Source organism: Akebia trifoliata, chromosome 3 (genome assembly GCF_017979445.1).
Source record: "Akebia trifoliata isolate Shusen 1 chromosome 3, ASM1797944v1, whole genome shotgun sequence".
Taxonomy (NCBI): Eukaryota; Viridiplantae; Streptophyta; class Magnoliopsida; order Ranunculales; family Lardizabalaceae; genus Akebia; species Akebia trifoliata.
Window position 1 is genome coordinate 33,318,457 of NC_141377.1, and position 24,580 is coordinate 33,343,036.

Here is a 24,580-nt window from a genome sequence, read left to right on the forward strand (position 1 = left end):
TTTATGGGATGTGCAATTGTGTATCTCGAGAAAAAATTATCTATGGTCCTATGCATATGTCACTTCAAGAGAGTAGAGGGGGAGCCAGAAAATCATTATTCAAACGTTACTTTATGAGTAATGATTTTCTGATTCTCCATGTGACATACTCAAAATACTCTCCTGACGTGGCATGTGCTAGAACGATAAGTTTTTCTTCCTTGGGATATATAATTGCACATATTTATGTAAATGTGCAGATGTGTCTCCCGATGCATAAAAGCTATGGTTCTAATACATGTCACATCACGAGAGTATTTTGAGTATGCCACATGGGGGAGTCATATTATCATGACTCTTATTGTTAAGAAAAAAAAATCAAGATTTCAAAAAAAAAAAGAAAAAAAAAGAAAAGAATATATGATAATCTTTTGAAGAAATTCAAAGAGTTTTGTGACTGTGTTCATTAGAATTCAACTCTGGGGAGTACAGGATCATTATAACATGAAAGTTCTATTTGACGGTCTATCTCGAAGACTCAAAAGATATACTAGTCAACCAATTTGACCAAATGATTTATGTGAAAAAGTCAAGTCTTTATCAAAAGTTTGACAAAAGCTCCCAAAATATCACATGAGACTCTTTTTGTCCGACTGATTGTCCACGGATTTTTCTAACCGCACGATTTTATGAATATGATCATCAATCAAATGAATTCTTTGTCTGTTAAATCTATACTAAGACGTAGTAGACTTATCAAAGATCACCACAGTCTCTTTATACGACAGAAGTACACAGAATCACCAAACCGTCAAAAATGACGTTTTTTCCCCTCTCACAGAGAACGCAACCTTCTGCTTCTCTCTCTCTCTGTAGCGTCGATGAGAGAAAGAGAGTGAGAGAAGAAGCCTAATTCGATTCTTCATCCGTACAACCATGCCATTGAAATCCATCAATTGCATCGTTGTAGCCATGATTGTGGGTTTCGCACTTCTGATTCTCTTCGTCTCTGGATTCCTCGAATTCCCATCTGGATCCTCATCGATTCCATCTCTTCTCGATCAAAAATATTCAATTCATCAAACCCTAGATCCTTTCACCAACTTAGTAGTTGCTTTCAAGAAATGGGATTCTCAAGTTGGTTGTGATCACTTCAAAGAAACCCTAAAAATCTCATCTTTAACAAATTCTTCTTCTTCTTCTTCTCTGCAAAATGTTGATGGTGTGATTGATTGTCAAGAGATGAAGATGAATTATGTGAGTGTTTTGGTTAAGGGGTGGACATGGATTCCTGATAATTTAGATAATTTATATTCGTGTCGATGTGGGTTGAGTTGCCTTTGGACTAAATCTCCTGTTCTCGCTGATAGACCGGATGCATTGTTGTTCGAGACTGTCACTCCTCCAATTCAGGTAATTTGGATTTCTGTTTTTAACTCAATTTTATCTGGTTGTGGATTTTGAATTGTTTGGAGGTGAAGAAATTGCAGATTTATAGGAATTGGTGTTGATTTTCATGAAATTAATGTTAAGTGCCTATATGTTGGGAAGGGAGTAGTGTAGCTTAAGATGCTTGAGAAGCACCATATCATATCTTAGAGTAGTTTCAAAGTTGGTTTTAGAATATTTAACATGAGAAGAGGGGTAGTTATTTTCTACTTAATTTATGGGAGTAGATTTATAGGAATAGAAGTCTTTTAGAATAAGAAGGAATTGTTTCCTTCTTAATAGGTAGTGGGAATTGTGTAATGAGTAGTTACGTAGAAGTCTTGTATTTAAATTAAGTAGTTGTATGAATAAAAATGTGTAGAGAAAAATATTAAGAGTTCGTTATTGGATTGGAGACTCACTATCTCGAATTGGTGGTTTAGGAGGTCTGATCTCCTTCAAACAAAATCATTTTCTAATCTTTTTTTTTCTTTTTATTATTTTGTATGATTTGATTAAGTAGGCACGTAACAATTGGTATTAGAGCGGTGATCCTTGGATGGAAATCGAGTCAATGGATCATAACTTGAAGGAATTTTTCGAGTTAATGCAAGATGATTTGAAGAAGTGTTGTCTTTGTATTGAAGAATTGATTAAAGGTAAGAAAACTATAAGCCACATGCTCGATAACATTTTGATCTTGTTGTCACACTTCTGAAGATGTTCCTACAAGTGAAGATCTTCAATTTAACACACTTTCATCTACAGTAGATACTTCTGACATTGGCGAGATCGTTGAAGAGGACAAAGATAAAGTCAATATTCTTGAGAGATTCAAAAATTGACTTTATTTTTCCTATTGACTTCGAAGCATATGTCATCATGCCACCGAAGTGTCAAGGCATCGAGATCAAAGATGATGATTACAAGGACATCAATAATTCCAAGAGACAAATGGTCTGGGAGTTATTTGTTAAAATGAATGTAATTAATTCTAATTTCAATTGGGATTCGAGAGGTTTCAACCTTGAGGACAAGGTTATTTTTGGGGAAGGTGGAATGTTAAGTGCCTATATGTTGGGAAGGAAGTAGTGTAGCTTAAAATGCTTGAGAAACACCATATCATATCTTAGAGTAGTTTCAAAGTTGATTTTACAATATTTGACGTGAGAAGAGGGATAGTTATTTAGGAATAGAAGTCTTTTAGAATAATAAGGAATTGTTTCCTTCTTAATAGAATGTCGGAATTGTGTATGGGTAGTTACGTAAAAATCTTGTATTTAAATTAAGTAGTTGTATGAATAAAAATGTGCAGAGAAAAATATTAAGAGTTCTTTATTGGATCGGAGACTCACCATTTCGAATTGGTGGCTTAGGAAGTCCAATCTTCCTCGAACGCGATGTTTTCTAATCTTTTTTTTTTTTTTAAAATTTTCTGTGATTTGATCAAGTAGGCACATAACAATCATTCCATCTCTCTTGAAAGTGACCTTGTCCTCAAGGTCAGGACTTCCTGGATCCCAAACAATGTTATTATTCATTACATCTATACGAACAAGCGATTTCCATACTTATCGTCTCTTGGTGCTTTCCTTGCAATCAACGTTGAATTCCAATCCTTTTGAATGAAGCAAAAATTTCGATGATTGGTCAAGGGTAATGAAAATTTTCGTAACTCCACCCGAGCACCTATTTGCAGATCCATCCACTTCAAGAAGTTTTTGGAGCAGTTCTTCATTTCGTTGGAGAAATGATTTATGGTTTGGCGTTATCGGTGTGCTCATTCCGGATTTGTTTGTACTGCCCAGAAGGGCATGACAGAGAAAAGGGATCCAAGACCCCGATAAAGAACTACCACTTTATATACGCTATTTATTGCAGAAGCGCCCCAAGTTGGTAGGCTTTCTTTTCTAGAGGCAAGATAAGCCATTGAAGCGAAGGAACATCCATCCTTTTCTATTTCCATCTCTTCATTTGAAAGCGATTCAAGCTCCTCAGTTCCGCCTTCATCTCCTGGTCCGACCCCAGCTAAACCCTTCTTTCGAGTCCACCTCGAAGGACTACTATTATGCGATGAGATTCCCTCAAAGCATCTTGTATTGACTTGAAAAATTCTTTCAAATTATTATGTATTGATTGAATTACTTCTATGAACGTGTCATTCGAATCTGCGATGTTCATAGCGTAGATCGTCAACGTACAACAAAAAAATGATTGAAGAAGGTGATTGGTAAGACGATTGACACGGAGTAATCTGAGTGTCGTTGGGCTTTGATACCAATTGTTACATGTCTACTTGATCAAATCACAAAAAATAATCAAAAGAAGAAGAAAGATTAGAAAATGATCTCGTTCGAGGGAGATTTGACCTCCTAAACCACTAATTTGAGATGGTAAGTCTCTAATCCAATAAAGGACTCTTAATATTTTTCTCTGCGCATTATTATTCTTACAACTACTTAATTTAAATACAAGACTTTTACGTAACTATCCATTACACGATTCCCACTTCCTATTAAGAAGAAAACAATTCTTTCTTATTCTAAAAGACTTCTATTCCTATAAATTAAGTAGAAAATAACTACCCATTTTCTCACGTCAAATATTCTAAAAACAATTTTGAAAATACTCTAAGATATGATATGGTGCTTCTCAAGCATCTTAAACTATACTACTCTCTTCCCAACATATAGGTACATAACAAATTGTTGTGCTTGTTTATCTTATGCTTTAATACTATTGTCATATATGTTTTACACTAAACAAATGATCATACCCTTTGATTGTCGTTGTTACCTTTTGTTATCCTTCCATGCTGATGGCTTTTAAGATTCACACTAGAAGAAATTTTAAGGGCATCCAAGTTAATTTTTTATTTTTTTATTTTATCAAGATGGATAGTGTTATTGTTTCCTTTTTTTTTTTATTATATTTTTTTTAAAGCATTTTAGAAAATATGTCTTGTCTTACAGACTCTCTTTTTAATGAGGCTAGCACCTTGTACACTTGTGATGCTACCACTGGTGTATGAAACTATATGAAAAATTTAAAAGAGAAAATATTTTATTTAAAACGTATACCGGTCAAAAAGGGTCCATTCTCTCTAATATGTAGATAAAATCCGTTTGCACCTTGGAGTTGCTTATCTCATTAAAAACAATCACATAGTTTGGGCTCCTAGGGCCTGACTTTCTTTCTCTTTTCCTCCGAAGGGCTTTTCTCTTTCTTTCCTCAAGGAAGGGAATCTAGGTCATTCTATCCCACCTATCATGCATATGTCTGAATGATAAACCGGTGGCATTTGACTACCGACCACATGCAACTCTTGCCTGGGCCACCACATGATTTATTTTCGTTCAAGTAACGAATTCTAGCCAATTGAAAGGATCTTCTTATCAATCCAGAGACCATTCCAATTCAATTGGTAACGAAGATTCGAAATATCACACATTTGATAAATCAAAGAGAGATTCAACAACTAAAAGAAATATTAATTCTTTGGGATCCTTCCTTTCTTCAAATGGAACAAACAAATATAGAATCAGATTGATTCCCAAAATGCCTTTTCGTATATTCCTAAATGTCCCGGCTATTCACGCCTTCATGGAATGTGAGAAGAAAATGAACAATCATGTGCCTCCAAAAGAAGTCAAAGAATTTCTTGGGAATCCTACAAGATCAATTCGTTCTTTTTTCTCTGACAGATAAAATATTTCAGCTTGTTAAGTTCACATATCTACCATGGAAAAACCAATCGATAGTGCTCTACCCATGTTTAAAAGCTTAAGAATTTGAGAAATAGTGGAAAAACGTAAGTAATATAGGATCTGGATGTAGTTCAGGAATGGGGTGGGGGGCGGAGCGGGGGAGAGCTACATGAAAAAGTGTATTGAATTATACAAGGGTGAGGATATTTAAGAAAAAGGTTGTTAGCTTTGGCTTCAGTTGAAATTCGATGGAACCAAAAGTGGTGATTTCCAAAGAATTAGTGGCATTGACAGTTATGGTGGTGGATTTTTATGAAATAGTTATCTTTCCATTGTTTGATTCATCATGTACTAAGGTGGATTTTCTATGTTAGCACCTCAACATGATTAGACCCATTTGTGGTTCTTATATGTTTGACTTCCCTTCAGCTTGTTGCTTCTTGGACTTGTTCTTTTTCTTTCTTCCTTTTACCCTTTTTAGATCAATGAGTAGAATGTATTTTATTGATGTATTAAAAGTTTAAATAGGAAGGTAAAAAATGATGTGGATTGTGGCAGTAAGGAAAGATTGAAGACACATGCCTTGACAAAAATATCACCCTAGATTGAGGTGAATGGTTTGTGTTGTGGACCCCAAATAGTTGTGATAAGGTGCGCTGCACTGATCATCATGATAGAAAAATTACAGACAAGAAAAAAGAAGAAGAAACATTTTTTTGAAAACAAAATCATCATTATAGATTAACTGATGGAGTAAATATTGGTTGCTCTCAAGTGACTCACTCCCGAGCAAAGTTCTCCATCTTGGCATCCTGAAAATTTTCAAGGTGAACATTATACCATCAGAAACCATTTGATATCCCGCATACCTCCTGCCACAATCTAATACAACAATAAAAGTATTATGCTCACTTTCAATACCTCAACAAGGGTGGGTTTTTATTTTTTTTTCCGCATTTCCTAAAAAAGACTTGCAGCTTTTTAGACTTGACTGATTTAGTTTCGTTTGTCATCTGGGTTGTCCATCATTATTATTTTTTAAATCGTGAAATGAATACTAAGAGATGGATTTATTTTTCTCTTCTCATCGTCTGACTATAAACTCTATTTAAGTCTGCTTGTGACTTCCTTCTGAAGGATAACCATTGTAATTCACACTCTTTGTAGATTTCTCTTTCTCAAACATATGGAAATGGGAGTGAAATTGTTTATCCCCCCCCACACCAATTTCAAATAGGTGCTAATAAGCAGTTTGGTTGAGCTCTTTTCATGGACGTTACTTCTGGCAACATGGCATATTTATTTATTACATCACCTTAAGTAATTTTTTGTTGTTTAAGTGGAATTGTTGGATAGGTGTACAATGGTGAATTTGATAGACATTTGTTTGAATTTATTTTGCTTCTTCTTGGAAACTTTCATATTTCTATTATGCGGTATAGTTCTTCTTGGTCTCATCATTATCGTTTCTTTTCCTTATGTTATCCAGAGACGCAAAGGAGACCCACTTCGTGCGTACATGGATCTTGAGGCTGATCGGAAAAGATCAGGTTTTGAAGATATTTTTATTGGTTATCATGCCAAAGATGATGTGCAGTCAACTTATGCTGGTGCCCTTTTCCATAACAATCGAAATTATCATCTGTCATCTTACAAGAACAATGTAAGTTTTTCTTCTTTATTTTTTGTGGTTATTTTTTTCTTGCATGTGCGTGTGTGTGTTGGGAGAGGGGGGTATTGGAGTCTCTTTCAATTATTCTTTTTTTAATTTTAACTACTTTAGTCAAAGGTGCTTGTGTTGGATGATTGGTATGGTTTACTAGAAATGTAAGCACTTCTTACTCTAATTATATATATATGAACAGCATTCGGTAGTCAAAATTGTAGACAACGTTGTAGACAAAGTTGTCTCATCTGGCTAAAAAGTTTCAGAATGGGCTGATTTTTTTGTGAGGATGATCTCTGTGGGGAGGAGATCATCCTCACAAAAAATCAGCCCATTCCGAAACTTCTAACCCCATGAAAAGTGGTTACAAACTACCTATAAAAAAAGTTGTTACAAACTAACGGTAAAAAATTGGCTTTCCATGATTCTTCAAGTTATAAACTAGGGTTAGAAGTTTCAGAATGGGCTGATTTTTCATGGGAATGATTACCTCACCATAGAAGTCATTCTCACAAAAAATCAGGCCATTCTGAAACTTTTAGCCCTTATAGGACAAAACACTTTGCCTAGAAATTTGTCTACAGAACCAGACCCATAATTTGTCTACGGAACAGCAGTAATGTTCTATTGGAACTCCTAAGGATTCTCACAATAAGTACTTCAGCAACATCCCTCAACTTTCCAATGAACTGAGACATCGGAGGCTTCTAGCAATCGCATGACATCAACTAAGGAAATAAATGTTTGGAAAATAGATCCAACTCCTCTTTCAGTGACGACAATCCTTTCTGCTTTGCGTTTGAGGGCTTGACGAACTCGAAGGTTTTGAGATGCACTCTTAACTCTTTTCAGTTTCCCAGCTCAAACCAAATACATGTGTCCCGACTGAAACTAGAATGCATACATCCAACCTCTCCACCAAATAAGCAAAAAACTGACAAAAGGTCAAGCGAAGGAACACGTCGGGTAAAGACAAGTTCTGTAAATCCAGACAATTGGTCTCAACCAAACTTTTCCTCCTAACTTTAGCCGTCCAAAGAAGCTAAAGGGCTTGGGGAAATTCGGTAGAGGGTAATCATATTCTAGTGAACTTTCTGGTGAACTATTGGTCCGTCGGGAAATATATGTCGAGCTTTTTCCTCGGTGCATCATCATCAGATTCCAGCCATCTGAAATCAGAAAACCAGGAAAACTGATTCGAAATCCAAACAGACCATAATCTTCAGGAAATGCATTTCAAAACCCATAGGGGAACTCCACCGCATCCCAACCATTGTTGATTTCTAGATCACATATATTTTATTAAGTTAATAACAAATAGCTAAACTAAATTTTAATTTAAAAGCTAAAAGAGAATTAATTTTAGCTTGCATTTACTTAAGCCATATTTCGAGAATAACATGATAAAAAAAGAATTCAGGGAAAATTTGAGTAATTCGAAAATTCATCTAGAAAACTTGTCTTTGTTGTCTTAAACAGCAATTTTTGATTGCTGCATACGATTAAGACCATAATTTTATGAATCATTTTGAATTGTCTAGTTATCCATCTAAATCATATTTTTATTAATTAATTGTAATTTCACCCTAGTTTCTTTTTTCAGGACACACTTGTTTATTGGTCTTCCTCAAGGTGCCTTCCTCGAAGAAATGGAATTGCCAAGAAGCTCCTCTCGCTGCTGCCTCACCACTCATTTGGTAAGTGCTTGAACAATGTTGGAGGATTGGATATGGCACTCGAAATGTACCCCAAGTGCACTAACGATGCCAACTCGGCCCCAAAATGGTGGGACCATCTACACTGTGCCATGTCGCACTACAAGTTCGTCCTTGCTATCGAGAACACCATGACCGAAAGCTACGTGACAGAGAAACTATTTTATGCTCTGGACTCTGGCTCTGTTCCCATATATTTTGGTGCCCCAAATGTGTGGGACTTTATACCCCCACATTCCATAATAGATGGAACAAAGTTCAGTTCCATGGAGGAACTAGCAACCTATGTGAAGGCTCTAGCAAATGATCCAGTTGCCTATGCAGAATACCATGCATGGAGGAGGTGTGGTGTATTGGGTAACTATGGAAAGACCCGCGCTGCGAGTCTGGACACGTTGCCGTGCAGGTTGTGTGAGTTTGTAAGTAGACAAGGTGGGAGGAATGTAAGAACATGATGAAAGTTACTTGTTTATTCATCAGGTTCCCTTGTATTGGGGGTTTCTGGGCTTTCTTGGTTCTGTGGAATTTCGAGAGAGGGGATTGTGAAGATCTGCCATTTTCTTGATTTAATTGGTGATTGTAAGTTTTATAGAGGAATAGTCGTACATAACTGATATGCTGGGTGTTCGTGCATGCCCATGTAGTCTCCATTGAAATTTTTGTGATTGATAAAATAATGATGAACATGAGCTCGAATATATGGAAGGATGGTTCACCCATTCATCTGTTGTACCCAGAAATAGATGAACTGGACTAGTCTTACTTCCAGGTGTATTGGACCACTTCTTTTGGATCAACTAGTTTTTTTTTCCCACCTTTTTAGCAAACAATAGCTCTCGCTTCTGACTGTTGAAACCCTCTGATACAATAACTGATTTTAACTGACCAGATAAACAGTTGGTGGGACACTTCATGGAGCATGGAAGAGTTGTGCTGGAGTGATATCAGCAGGGGACATCTTGATGTGGTGGGTTGCGCATGCCCGTAGATGCATTTCTCCGAGATATGAGTAAAATACATCTATTGACATGCGCGTGCCACCATGTCAAGATGTCCCCCCTGAAGTCACTCCAGCATTAATCAGCATGGAAAGTCGATCTTTTTTCTTTTTTTAGTTTTGTAAGAGTAGTGACCTCCTCTCTGACACATACAAGTACGCTCCCATCACAGAACTATACCGTAGATCATTTATCTTGGGATACACAAGAAAGATTTATGATTATGCATATCTCGATGCAAATAATCTATGGTTCTGTGGTGGGGGGCATCCCAAAATCATTACACATTTTTAAATTACAAAATAATAATAATAAAAACCTTTTATAATGTCATCTTCAAAATCACCTTAATTAATTAGTTAATATTTTAAATTATAAAAAAAGTCCTTGTGATATAAAACTACAATTCCACAAGTCCTATAATTAGTTTATATTATGTTATCTTTACTTAATCTTTTACATGATAAAAATCCATTACAGTATGTTAACTAAAAAAATATAATAAAGAATTAGATTATCTATTTGAAATAATTTTTTCAAGTAATTATAAAATTTTAATCACACGTAAATCTTTTTTTTTTTCCAATACATGTGCATTTGCACATGTCATCACTACTACTAATTTAAGCTAAAAACTTAAATTTTTTTTTTCCTCCAAAATCACTTGATTTTTACTGTAAAACCCTCATCTTCAACTCTTGATTTATTTGGCTAACCATTTCTTTCCCATCTTTCAAACAACTATGTTGTTGTCAATTTGGATAGGTATTTTGACACTCGACATTTTTCATTCAATCCATGGTCTTTTATTTTTTCTTTGTAAAACTTTCTAGGACTTTTAAGGGTATTTTCTTCCATGATTTTGTTTATTGTATTCAAAAGGGGTAGTCCTCTTTGATTGGTTGATCATCACGCTCGACCTTGCCTTCTTTTAATTACATTTTTATTTATATATAAAAAAATCTGTAGAGACACATAATCAAGGGTTTCGACAAAAAGTTGAAAATGGGTTTTTTGATCATTTTTGGTGATACTCTTCAAAACTTTTTTACATAAGAACTCAAATCTCCTAATTGAACTGAATCACTAACAAGTGGGTGATCCCATCAAGTTCTTATCAGATCAGATTTCTTATTGAGATTCTCGATATTCAGATGCGAATAAGATCAAACCCAAATTAATTGATAAATAAAAATTTTGGTGTAAGTTATTGAATTGGACAATGCTTATTCAAAACTGATATCTGATAAGTTTATTGAATTGAGAGGGATCCAAATTTGACAATGATCCGATCCATCGACAGCCCTAAAATCAACTTTTAGATACTTAGATTAAGGCAAAATCTGCTTTGCTTCGTCTCTAGGTTGCCACTAAGTGCAAAATTGCTTCTGAAATCCTTGAAAAATGGATCAAATATCAACCTTGAAATCACCTATCAGACTGAATTCTTTATTGTGTTCACCAAAGGTTGGAGTACGGCGCTATCAAATAGGAGCCGATCAAAAACAAATTTATAAAAAAGGAAGAAAGAAAAAGGCTATCACATAGTGGATCTGTACGAGTGCACTGCAATATCGAAGGAAAACTACTTTTCTGGGTAAATTGCGATTTGCAGGAGCATTTCTGCAGAAAGATCACTCGTTTTTGTTATAGGCAAAGATACATTTATCAGAAAAGAGAAGAAAATGAGGGAGGTCGAGATGACAATCCCAAAGTACTAAGTGTATGGAGGCAATGACTCCACTATGCCCAACAAGCAAAACCTAAAAACAACACTAACATGTCGAAAGATTACAAACCCTATCCCACCAAACTAGAAAATCCTTGAAAAAGAATGCCCTTGAACCAATGTTGTTAAATAGCATATGTGACTGTGTGTGACCAACACATGTTGTTCGTATATGCCATTTCAATCATCACATATGCGGTGGCATATGCTGCAAGGGGGAAAAAAGAGAGGAAAAAATACAGAAAATGCTTAAATCTCGATTCTTGAGTAGTTTTCTTTTTCTATTCAAAGTCTTGAGAGTTTAGAATGACTTGAGTTGAGGCTTGAACTATGAGAGTAATAGTGTAGGGTAGAGAATATTTATAATTATGTGAGAATGTAATAGGAAATGTAATGAGATTTGAGAGTTGGAGGCTTTGTGAGAGTAAGAAATAGATTAAAAGGTAGAAGAGATGTAAAAGGATGATGGGGGGTAGAAGCGGGGTATTTATAAGAGAAAAGTGAAATTATGCTTAAAAGAAATTAAAAAAATCTGTGTCCAACAGTCATATTTCTCACCGTTGGACAGTATGCCACCGCATATTGTGGTATGCCATTGCACATTGTGCAATGGCATATTTTAGGTCTATGTGATGATAACGCATCAAATGTGTGACCGCATTTGAAAACATTGTCTTGAACTTGACAAACAATTTACTCCAAGAGAAAAAACAAAGCCAATATAGAGACAAATGATATTTTAACTCCAAAGCTCATTTCCTTCAAAGATACGATTGTTTCTTTCTTTCCATGGGATCCAGCAAACCGCAAAAGGAAGAAAGCCCCACAAAATATGCTTAGATCTTGAAAACGAGGTTCCCCAAGCCACCCGTCTCGAAAAGAGATCAGACTGAGTATGGAAAGCAGCCCACCACCCCAAACAATGACATAAAATATGACCAAGTCTATTGTGCAACAGTGCAACAGATAAGAACATGATCCCCTGAGCAAAATTTTGGAGAAAAGAATCCCCTCCTAACAAGCAAATCCAATGTCAGCAACTTCCCCAAGCTGTTGACCATACAAAGAATTAGATTTTAGATGACACTTTTCCTCCCCAAATAACATGGGGGAAATCAATCAGCATGAACGGGCAACAACGTGTGTTGAAATAATCTCATAAATAAACGACTATCTTTCGTACCATCCCATGCTAGTCAATCCTCTGACTCCATTCTAAAAGAACTAGCTTCACCACTCAGAATCAACCGCCCCTCTTCATTTCCCATTCATTAAATGATGCTCTTCTAAGCCAAAATCCCAACCTATGCTACCTGATTTGTGGCTTGCCAGTCAAGAATGAACTTTCGTAAGGTTAGACAGAAATGAGGGTCTTTGAAGGTGGTAGTGATGAATAGGGTAAAAAAATATATTGAAGATGTTAATATTTTGGAAAGAAATAAATCAGATTTTTTTATTTACAAATTGAAGATCAAAGTTTTTGTTCATTTTCCATTAGTCTATCAATAAAGACAAAGGTCAAAGAGGTATGTATGTTATCAATTTGAAAATTTAGGGGATCTCACTAATATTATCAATATGTGAAAGGGGCGTCAAAAATTAACAAAGTCAAAGGAAGATACTCGTATCCTTTCAATGGCGTGTATTGACCACAGAGCTACAGTTCTTTTTCCCATGAGCATCTCCAGAACAAAATCTAGTTATGCGCACATTCCACTTCACTTGAGTAGATTTTTTTGGAGCCAGTTTAGCACAGCTCTAACATAAAACAACTTAAATAAGCAATTCGTTGGGTTCTCTGTATGTCATGAACCAAGAGCGAACTGGTTCGTGGTTCAGCACCTTTGTAGTGAATTAGGTAACCCTGGTCCCAACTCACTTCCCTCCCCCCCACTCTATGCATAAACGTTGCTAAGAGCCTATGACCTGACCTTGCTTTAGGGACACCTCAAAGAGATTGGGGAATTGGTCCTTGAGAGGACTCTCCCCACACCACTAATAATCCTAGAGTCAGACTCTATCACCTCTGCCAACCTTAAATTTACCTTCTTCCGAAAAAGGGAAGCCTCCCCAGAATCACTTTCCTTAAGGAACTGATTTGTCTTCTTGAAAAAAACTCTCTGATTGGACCACCTAGGAAAATAATTTCTCGTCTAAGGCAGAAAAATTGTTATGTTATTATCTCATGATTCTGCCATCTCCAAACTAAAAACTAGACCACTTTTTGACAATTTCCTAGGTGCAATCAAACCACAGTGAATGTTTTATGATGAAATCCATTTTCTCACGACCATTTCGCCCAGAAATTGGTTAATCATACATGTTACTGGCCAGTTTCAGCAAAATCCAAAAAAAAAAAATTGGATTGGATAATTATGATAATTTAATCAGGAGTTTTTGGGCATCAGAGATCTCTGAAGTGGGTCTCACCCATCTGCATGTGGGCTATGTATGAATGTCAGCTGCCCCCTGCAGATACAAGCCCGAGAAATAAATTTCATCTTTGATCTAATATCCAAGAGAGGTAGACAGAAGCTATCTTGAAGTGTGCAGGCACTGTAAATAGATTCGTAAAACTAGCAATCTAGCATGTTTTGTGTTTATGCATCTAATCTAGTTTTAATTCATTCTGGCTAAAACACCAAACAGGCCAAAAGGAATACTTCCAATATTTTCTATAAACAGCATAAACAATGGTACTCTTTTCAGAGCAAAATTAAACAAAACCATAATTCAACTTACAGATAAATACTCAAAATTGCTCTTATATCTTTCTGTTGATGTTGCAAAAGTTGCTCCTAGCGGAATGGAGAGAAATGGGAAAAAGCTTGGCCACAGACATAATTAATATATGGCTTCATCTGGTAGATTAGGAAACAATTAGCACCACCAGCGGACATTATTGATTGAAAATTTTACTTGAGAAAGGAAATCAACAAAACTCGAGACATATGCTTAGCAATTAAAAATGACAATGTTTTAGTCCAATCAAGACAGATGATGAGCAAATGGCAAGCATGATGTTATGGCAGTGAATAGAAAGTGGTGTACCTTCATTGCCTTCGTCCATGTTAAAATCATCTTCATCGTCGTCAAAATCAACGTTCTGCAAAATTGGGCGAAGGGTCATCATGGTTTCCTTCTATTGAATGATAAATACCACGTTCATCTCATTTAATAAGTAGACACCTGGATTTGATTTTTAAGTAGAGTGGGGACTGGAAGGACATGGCTCGTTACCTTATACATTTACGAATTATCGTATATGTGTTGAGTGTATATTTCCCTTCACACTCAGGTATGTCATACCCTAGTTAAGCCCCTTGACCATCTTATATTCATAGTTCTCTCACTCTCCAATAGATTGGTCTTTTGGACTAGGTTGTTGGTTAACATAGTATCAAAGCGCTAGGTTCGTATAGGTCACAGGTTCGATTTTTTCCACCCTTATGGGTGAGGGGGAGTGTTGAGTGTATATTTTCCTCCACTCTTGAGTGTGCCATACCCCAGGTAAGTCCCGTGACTATCTTATATTCATAGTTCTCTCCCTCTCCAATAGATCGGTCTTTTGGAGTAGTTGGTTGGTTAACATTATGCAAGTGAACGGGTTTCTTGGATGCCCAACAGACTAAAACTACTTTTCATTTGGGAATTAGCTGAAACACAAAGATGATGAAGCTAGTACAAGAAAATTTGCATGGTTTAAAAAAAAAACAAAGAAAACTAATGTCCACCTGGTTGTAATCACCATCATCACTGAATTCCTCGTCCACCTCCTCAATTCCTTCTTCGTCTTCCTCCTCATTTTCGCCTTCTTTCTTTTCCTTCACATCTTTCCCACCTTGGTCCTGTATATTCAGAAGAGTTAAGAAGCTTCACACAAAACAAAGCAATGAATAGTACGAACAAGGGAAAGCATAAACAAAGACATAGAAAACGAAAAAAAAAATCAATGTATTTTTGAAAACATCGTAATCAATGTATTTTTGAAGGGAAAGAAGTCTCGAAGGATGGTTTAGTTTTCGTTGTTTTGAAGCTTTTGTTTTCTTGGAGTAAACTCTTTAAGGAGTTTAGGGGGATTTTCTTTGAAGATTTTGTTATGAGATGGGATAGGGTCTGTTCTTTGTCGTGAGAGTTTTTGTTGTGTTTCTTTTATTTGTTGTTCTTGTTTTCTTGTTTCTCTCCTCTTTGTTTTGGGTTGGTCCTCTCGACCCCCCTCTTTTCCTTTTTCAATAAATTCTTCTTTATCGATCAAAAAAAAAAAAAAATCATGTCGAGGAAAAGAAATACGGTTCGTGAAAATATGTAATGGAAATTGAAAGAGTATAAGGAAAGGTTCTATATGCAATAGGCATAAGACACTAATATATGTAATTTTAAAAGGGTTTTATCGTACGTAAGGCAAAACCCTAATTCTTGACAAGTTGAGGGAAATGGAGATAGTAATGTGATGTGATTGTCAATTACCTGGTACTTCTGTTCAAGCTTCTCAAAAAGATCTAACTTCTGTAAGCCTGCTGCACAAAGGAGCCATCAATAAGATATGATTTCCCTTGTTATCGGGTCTATCGTTGGTGAACCGGAAAAAAAATAGTATGTCATAAAATGCAAATTTTAAAGAAAATATAAGTAAATTTTCAGGATGATACTAGAAATACAGATATTGAATAACCTTACTATCACTACAAGGAGAACTTCCAAAACATAAAATAGTGTTGGAAAAAACTTAGAACATTATGCAGTTAGCAATTCAGAAATTCAATGTAATTAAGGGCAAAAGCCGCAGTTAAGGCACAAAGGCCTTTTGGTGCTTGTGGCGCATGCCTGAGTGAAGTAGAGCATAACAAAATTATGAAATTAATAAACTAAACAATGAAAGATAGATAGATTATTATTATAATATGTATAAATATGAGTTCTATAAACAATTTGAAGTATTCAACACTTCAAGAAGAAGAAGAACGATCAACAATAGCAAAAAAATTAGAGAGGAAGAAGAATAATAATAAAGAAAGAAAAAGAAGTAGAAGCTAGCCAACATCATGTGTTGTTACATGATACAACAACGAGAGTCAAGGTTTAAAACGTCGTATCAAAGGAATATTCTTGTCAAGGAAAAAAAATGATATTTAATCAGTTGATACATTCTCGAAACATTCAAAACTTGGGGGGTCAAATGTTTTTTATCGGTCTTGGCCGAAATTGATTTGCATTGACAGATACATTTCAATATTTTGAACCATGACTACGGCCATCGATGGACGGGTTCAGGCCAAGCTAGGTTGAGCCCTAACCCGGCCCTAGAAAGATAGGCTCTACCTTATCCAGTCCTATATCCTTATTGGGCCTGGTAGACTAAGCCATAACTCGGTCTTAGCAGGCTCAGGCTAATAAAAATGACAAAATATAAAATTATATTCAAATTTTAATTTTGTAAAGATGTGAATCTAATCTGAAATTGGTGCCTTATTTAAACAAAATGCATTTTTTTCATTTTTTTAGTGAGGCGTGCCTTGTGCCTTGACTGAGGTGCAGTCAAGGAGTGCCTTGGTGCACCTCATTTACACTGCCCACCTCACATGTAGTAAGGCGCCTTCAGTGCTCCCCGCCTTGAGGCGCGCCTGAGGAGCACTGTGGCGCTCGACTTAACTATCAGGATAACAATTTAAGGATATAATTAATGTCATTTAAAATACCATGACTGTTACTGATGGTAATTTAGTTCTTGCAGACATTTAAATCTGAAAATTTATAACTCCTATCGGTGATTCATTCATAATAACCTAACAATCAAAAGCAGAGAAGCAGTTTAATCTCTCTTTCTTCCTCCTTCCCTCCCCCTCACCCCACCCTCTCCCTCAAGAGACGCAATAAGTGAAGTTGTTGATTCCTATACAAAATATATAATATATGGATAAAATTCCATTAACGTGTACTTATTAGTTAGCAGGACATTGGAACAATAAGTCAGACAAACCAAATTTAAAGAACACATCAATCCAATGTTCTCAAACAAACCACATAATAAAATTAAAGGAAAAGCCGGAAGACGGTTAATGTAATTTTTTTGCTCTTCAAACCTGATTCTGGATTCCATCGCACTTTCCTTTGGTCATGTTGCACCCGCTTTGCACCTGATAACAGTTCACCATATCAGCAAACCCAATCTCCAAAGGTTTTGATAAAGAAAATGCATATGGACTGTTTAACGAAACTGAATTAATATTATATATTTGCATGTCCGTGTGCTTGTGTGAAAAGTAAATACATTTTCTCAAATAAACCAATAAATGTTTCCCAATATTTCCTACATTGTTTAAACTACATACCTTGAATTAGCTCTAGGGGAAAATAAGCAGAAGTAAGCTTTAGATGATATGAAAGGGGATCACGTTTTGTTCGACTTCTTGGTTTGCCCCTGTCAGAATACCGTTCTATATCTAGGTCTTGGTTTTCTGGGATGAAAAACATCAAGTGAATAAGATCATGAAAATAATAAAATTAAATAACTGAAAATGATAAATGAGCACACTAATATCAATCACAAATTCAAAATATTACAAAATACCATCACGAATTCAACATAAAAGGACTACCAATATCGTTTGGTTCAGGAGCCTGGACATTAGTTATGTGCTGTTGTGTAACCTTAAGGATTTTTAAAGTTTATTGTTTAGAACTGTAATGCACTGTTCAGCCATCTACAATTGTACATTTCACTTGCTTTAGATTACAACATGGACTCCAAAGGAACCTTAACCCGAAATCATGATGTGCTCTTTATTATCAGTTATTAAAAGTGATCCCATCCAACTTGCCATTGTACTTGATATTATATTTTTATGGGCCAGCATGGCAGACACACTACAAAAAGTGAGCAACTTGAGAGAAGTCCCCCTAGGCAAGGACATAGCAGAAGTCATAAGTAACATCCTATCGCATGGGGGACTACTTGGATTGAAGAACTGAACACTTAGCTCTCAAGGAAGAAGAAAGAGATTGTTGAAGACATCATGGCCCAGCACTAAATATTTTATCAGTGAAAGGGTCAGCCTGCCTATGGCCATTCATGGATTTTTGAAGAACTATGATAAATTTGATAATAAAAGTTGGTTTGGAATCATCCCATCGTCAATGTGTTCCTATTATCACGAAAAACATCAAATGCAATCGAACAATCATTCAGATTAAAAAGGCATCAACTAGAATTAATTCCACATTTCTACGCCCATGTTTAAGATCTATTTTTTAGGGCCAATAGACCTCATCTCAGAGTGATTGCAAACTTGGTCAAAAGTCTGCAACTTTGACTTCACTATCTCCCACTTCACTATTTTCTTGCTAAGATGGAGTTGGAACAGCATCATCTCGATACAACATTGATCTAAAAATGACTGTCCTTGCCCAACTCAAGATAGGTTGTTTCCCCTTACATCAAAGTAACATAGAGCATTAAAGGACAATTCCTATAATATTTGGCATTAATTTATCCAACTAGGGGAGTCCTAATATGACATTTTAATATGAAAAGGAAGCGTGGAAACTTGGTGCTAATTGTTTGACTTGTCTTGAGAAAAATAGTTTTATTGAATTGGATGTATTACAAAGAGACCTAGGCTGCTTTACATAGAGAAGCAAATAAAAGTAACTTTTAACCAACAACATACTAAAATCACCCTCCTTAACATAAACTAATGACTAAACATAATTCTAACAATTATCTTCAATACTTACACTCAAGTTACAGCAGAAACGGCGATGATGTTCCAGCCTAGTTTGTTGTAATCATTTTTTCACTCAAGAGTCCCGTTTGCCTAACACTTGTATACTTTAGTAGTCCCATGTATAGTAGTCACTTCATATTGATGCAAACAGTTGCAATTGATGATCACAACTAAATTTTTCTTCAGAAATTGGAGGGACATACACCAACCAACACATACAATGCTCACGATAGTAAGCAATTGGTATTGGTGCACACCAATTGGTTATACATTGACTACAAATGTGACCAAATAAATTATATTGCACTTGGAAACATGACCTGGTCACTCAGTAACAACCCTTGCACATATGGCACACAAATGACCAAACAAGAGCGACACTCTGCCTAATATGAAACCCCAACAATGGTGCAATCATACACGATGATCATGTCAGAAACAACTTGGTCATAAAACCAAAATACAATTCATGTTTTCTTTGCTTCTCCCTTTTTTATCCTCCCTGCAACTAATTACACTTTTGATGAAATTAAAATTACAGGAAATCAACGGTCCATCACATGCTTGCACCAAGACCAAGCAGCAAATATATTATACCAACACAACATCATATATGGTGCCCGTAAAAGCATCAAGAATAGTGCACAACAAATACACATAATCATTTCCAAATTGTAGAAGCCAAAGACAATCAGACACCCTGGCAGATATTGAGAGTGCATTAGCAACAATAAATGCATAGCATATGTGTCACACCAAGACTGGATCACTTGGTGAACACCAACCCTCACTTACAACAACCTCATTTATTTATTTATTTTCCTTCAAACAACCTGGATAGAACTCCAGCCATCATTCTTAAGATAACCAACATGAATAGGTCATAATAAACAATATTGCAAAACAAATGCTAGAAGAAAAGATTGAACAAATAGAGAAAAGAGGTTTAAGGGGGACAACATCTTCGTCACCTGTCAAAGAATTGACTCTAGAACTTAGGGCTGATACCATGTTAAGTAAAATAGTTTATTGAATTTGATATGTTACGAAAAGACCTAGAATTTTTATATAAAAGGACAAATAAGTACAATAGTAACTAATATGCAGGGTATACACCCAATGAAGTGAGAAGAGACCCAAGGATGAATAGTGTTTGGAGACCATCACAAAGGCACCCACAAAGCACCACTTATGCAAAGAAGCACCTTGCCAATTGAAATAGACATCTCAAACCCCTTTGCCAAAGAGAGCATTGTATTTGTGAATATGGTGGCTCTACCTGCAGCTTTGGAAAATGGTCAAATTTGGCAGCAAGCCTTAGCAGTAGTGATACCATTGATCAACGTTCCCCATTTTCTATCCCTACATAAGTGTTGTTTTCAGATTCATAGATTTAAGACTTTTTTAATTTACAAGGGTCCAATAAGGACCAAATACAAGGAGGATATATCATAAATTCTTTTCTTATTTTCTCTATAGTTTTTCTTTATACTGATCATAAGGAAGTTAAGAATAAGAAAACTATGATAACAAGGGCCACCAATGATAGAGTACTTAAAAGGTTTTTAGTGGGGAAATCCAACCACAATGACAAATAAGATCAAATTTTATTTCTGAAATGTGGAAATTATTAATTTCTTCCTAAAAAATGAGTTCCTAAACAAAAAATTAGTTTCACGGCATACTTGTCATTTAAGGTGGTAAATTTTTTTTATTAGTGAATAAATAGAACTAAGTATCTTACTCGTTTCGGTCGGATCTTCTAGATAATACGGAGAGGATTTCCAGTAGGACTGCATTTTCAAATTCCATTTGACTAAGGTCATCTCCTCTGTTACACCACTAACATCAGGTAATTCCACGTTTTCCTGTAAATGCATAGATTTATAAGGGAAAAAAATATATACTAGCAAATACTAAAAAAGATAACTTCAAATAACAAAATGTTGTACCATTTTGGCCATGGAAATGGCAAGTATTCTCTTTGACACAACACTTTATGATATGTTTGAAATTGTACAAAGGATCTGATATATCTAAATTGGTTTAAAACAATATATTGTATGGAAATGTCATTGGAAGATGACATTTCAAGAATACAATTGTAATTTGTAACAAATACTTCAGACACATTAGTTTTGGAAGAAAGAAAAAAAACTCCCATAATCCCATCAAAAAAAAAATTGGGATCATTTAAGAGTGTCAGATTTCTCACTTTTTAATGACATCCATAAGGTAATAAGGGTAAGGAAGGATACACTGCCTGCATCTATTAGTTTTCAAACTAATGATTTACTACATGGAAGAGAAAAAGAAAGATACTTACGTCGGGGTATTCCCCTACATGGGTTGTATCTAGTCATAATTAATACTTATTAAGTGAATTGACCAACTTCGTGGGTTCTCCTAAAATAATGGGAAACTTGATCATGGCAAAGATCCAATATGTGATGAAGGATGTATGCAAAGCTTGCAAAATGCCTTGGGCCATCCTCGCTCTCTCCTTCTTTGACACCCATGCAATAACATTAAGAGGATTACCCAACATTTGAAGAAGTCGATAGAAAATTTGACGGACGTCAAGAACTGAATTCATTTTATGAGGTCGATGGCTTCAATTTCATTGAAGCATGATAGCAATAACACTTACATAGATGAGAAATAACATCTGAGAATAAGGTATCGCTTTCAACCACTAAAGGGCTTCAAATGAGGGAAGGTAGATTTTCAAACTTTCCACCTAAGTCAAAAGTACAATTCAATCATTTGAGAATAAGGTATTGCTTTCAACCAACCAATAAAGGGCTTCAAATGAGGGAAGATAGATTTTCAAACTTTCTACCTAAGCCAAAAGGACAATTCAATTTAATCTATGATTTATTATAGTATCTCCCTGTTTACTTCGCTTTGGGTTCCATTTATTCCAATCATACTTAAAATCTAGAGAGAACACTCATTGAAGTCGAGCACAAAATTTCCTCTTTCCAATTTCTTCCAAATGGGATTTGTTTTTTGTTTAATTTTGGTTCACTAATTTTGAATCTTCCTCCAATTTGATCACAAATCTTCAAATCTAAGAATTGAGTCCAGCAGATTCTGACATAGAAGAATCTTTTCTGAAATATTTTCAAATGATATATAATCATATACAAATGTAGCATGTTGACTTATTGAAAGTTTCAAATTGACAAAATGTCCAGATATTGAATTTTTTTTTTGGCAGTTTACAATAAGAAACAACTAAAACAGAAAGAAAATTTGACTCACAGGAAAAGGGATAAAAGGCTCTGGTTTCACCATGACACCACCAAAGCCTCCACGACCGCGTCCGCGCCCACGCCCTCTATACGCCATCCCTATAGAATAAAAGACTGCACCAAACACCATAAGAATTTCATGTAAAACCAATGTTATCAAGGTACATAAAATCGCATGACTGAGCAATGAATGCAAGATACAAAGATTAGCCTTAACCAACTCAAGGGGGGGTGACTTCAAAGATGAGCGCATCCCCATACACCTTAAATGCACCTTATTCAAGAATAAGATAATAAAACATCCTATTTATAAATGTTGATGGTTTATGTCTACATATATAATGCTTAGAATAAGATAACAAAACATCTTATTTATAAATGCTATACTTGTAAAATGTCTAAAATTTATCTTACATTATTCAACTTTTTAGACTTGTATACTATTGTATATGTATATTTACTATAATATATTTTAATTTGTTGTGTCTTGCACGTTAGTTCTAGGAGAACTTAGTGCTTTGTATCACAGCACTCCATCTGCAATAAAAGAATTTTTATCTTGCCAATTTGCAGATGATCAACAAGGTTTGAGTGTGTGAGTGAAATAGGTTCGGTTTTTGAAGTTTGAATCAGATGGTTCGTGTATTTTTGAGCCAGCAGATTTGCAGTAAACTGATAAAACCTAGAAAATACATTTATTATTGTTAGTAGTCTACCCTTAGCTCTTATTCATCCCTGAAAAATTTATGAGTCGTGCTGGAGTGACCTCAGTGGGGGACATCTTGATGTGGTGGCGTGTGCATGTACGTTGATGTGTTATACACATATCTTGAGAAAAATGCATCTATGGACATGCATGTGCCACCACATCAAGATGTCTCCCCGTGTGTACCCCACTGAGGTCATTCCAGCATGAATCTAAATTTATTTGCCAAACCATTGTTTAATTCTTAACAGCTTAAATTAAACTGCAAATAATGATGAAAACAATCAAAATAAAAGAGTTGAGAAACAACGTTTATGAGTTTGTCACAATAATTATATTTAAAGTAACACAAATCCATGTGAAACAGACGTGAAAAGTGGCAATATTGAGATCTAACTTCAAATACGATGAAAAGATGAACAACAAACAACAAAAATCATAGAAGTGAAAGTAGCACTATAATTGAACTAAGTTACAATAAAAACAAACCCAAAAATCGTAAAGAATCATCAATAAATTGGTAATTCGAAAAAATTAACCAAGATATCAAATTGAATCTTGCAATTGAAAACATACTATGAACTGTATAATCACCACTAAAGTAACTGAAAATATGGACATGGGTTTCAATACCTTCGATAGAATTGGTACTCAAAATCACGTAAGAACAAATTTCTCTGCTAATGAACTTTACTAAGGTGTTCTTCGAGAAATGAAAAAATAAAATATGGAGGAACCCTAAGTATTGGTTTTCGTGGTTTTTGAAACCCTGTAAATCTTTTTGTCTAGAAAAAATTCCTTAGTTCATCGTCCTCACTCTCCAAATTAGCAAAAGTTGGTGTGGCAATAAAATCTCTCAAAAAATAAAACAAAACATAAAGAAAAACAAAAGCTGAGTTGTGTGTGACTTGTCACCCATTACCTTGAAAAAAAAATCTTGGGAAAATTACTTAAAAGACCCTGATTGAGGGATTTTTTTTTTAAATAATCCCTAAGTTTTGGGTGGCCTCATAATAGCCCATTTGGTAATGATTTTCTAAGGCCTCGCTCTCACACACACATGCACGCTTTGACGTGGCAGTGCTAGAACCATAGATTCTTTTCTTGAGATACACAACAATACATATTTATTAGGATGTACACTTGTGTATCGTGAGGGAAAATCTATAGTTCTAACCCATGCCATGTCAGGGGGTGTCAGAAAATCACGACTCTACTGAATTTTTTTTTCTTAACAGTCCTTGAACCTCATCTCATATGTATCAGTCTTTGAAATATCCAAACTACCTTTTTATCATCTTCTTCATATAATTAGATTTTTCAACGGCAATTACGATCATTTTTTGTGATTGTTGATCATGAATGATGAATAGAGAATGATATTCTCTTACCTTCAAACATTTAGACGTATTTTTTTTAAAATTTCGATGTTTCATTAAGAAAAATGAAGAATGAAGTTGAGATTCTAATTTATATATATATATAAATTAGCTTTACATCGTATCTTTTGATTTGTAACTATGATTTTTGTATTTTGAGTATTTCAAGGAGATTTACCAAGTATCAAAGTTGAAAAAACAAAAAAAATTGGTTCACATTACAACGTTGAATTCACCATTTTTTATTGTCTAATTCAACATTTAATTACTTAGTATCAAGTTCACCATTTTT

The 24,580-nt window shown here is 35.2% G+C and overlaps 2 protein-coding genes across 5 annotated transcripts; one reads left to right on the forward strand and one right to left on the reverse strand.

Moving 5' to 3' along the window:
* Positions 1-783: 783 nt before the first annotated feature.
* Positions 784-9,292, forward strand: FUT13 (fucosyltransferase 13). The gene is made up of 3 exons (XM_086434526.1): positions 784-1,392; positions 6,604-6,777; positions 8,384-9,292. The coding sequence occupies exons 1-3, from the start codon at positions 916-918 to the stop codon at positions 8,948-8,950; spliced, it is 1,218 nt and encodes a 405-aa protein (XP_086290652.1). The 5' UTR covers positions 784-915; the 3' UTR covers positions 8,951-9,292.
* A 4,110-nt stretch (positions 9,293-13,402) lies between these two features.
* On the reverse strand, positions 13,403-23,726 carry LOC147406472 (uncharacterized). Of its 4 annotated transcripts, XR_015176472.1 has the most exons (10): positions 23,543-23,726; positions 22,214-22,317; positions 20,691-20,814; positions 17,552-17,677; positions 17,303-17,356; positions 15,690-15,739; positions 14,957-15,070; positions 14,274-14,328; positions 13,965-14,083; positions 13,403-13,691 (listed from the first exon to the last, which is right to left on the reverse strand). XR_015176472.1 is itself a non-coding variant. In XM_086434528.1 (9 exons), exons 2-9 carry the CDS (start codon positions 22,298-22,300, stop codon positions 14,067-14,069), a joined length of 627 nt encoding a protein of 208 aa, XP_086290654.1. In that variant the 5' UTR covers positions 22,301-22,302; positions 23,543-23,726; the 3' UTR covers positions 13,871-14,066. The 4 variants fall into 4 exon arrangements, 3 of the variants coding, with proteins under 3 accessions (XP_086290654.1, XP_086290655.1, XP_086290653.1); XM_086434528.1 differs by lacking the exon at positions 13,403-13,691 and having other exon boundaries at positions 13,871-14,083; positions 22,214-22,302; XM_086434529.1 differs by lacking the exon at positions 13,403-13,691 and having other exon boundaries at positions 13,871-14,083; positions 15,690-15,736.
* Between the last annotated feature and the right edge of the window lie 854 nt (positions 23,727-24,580).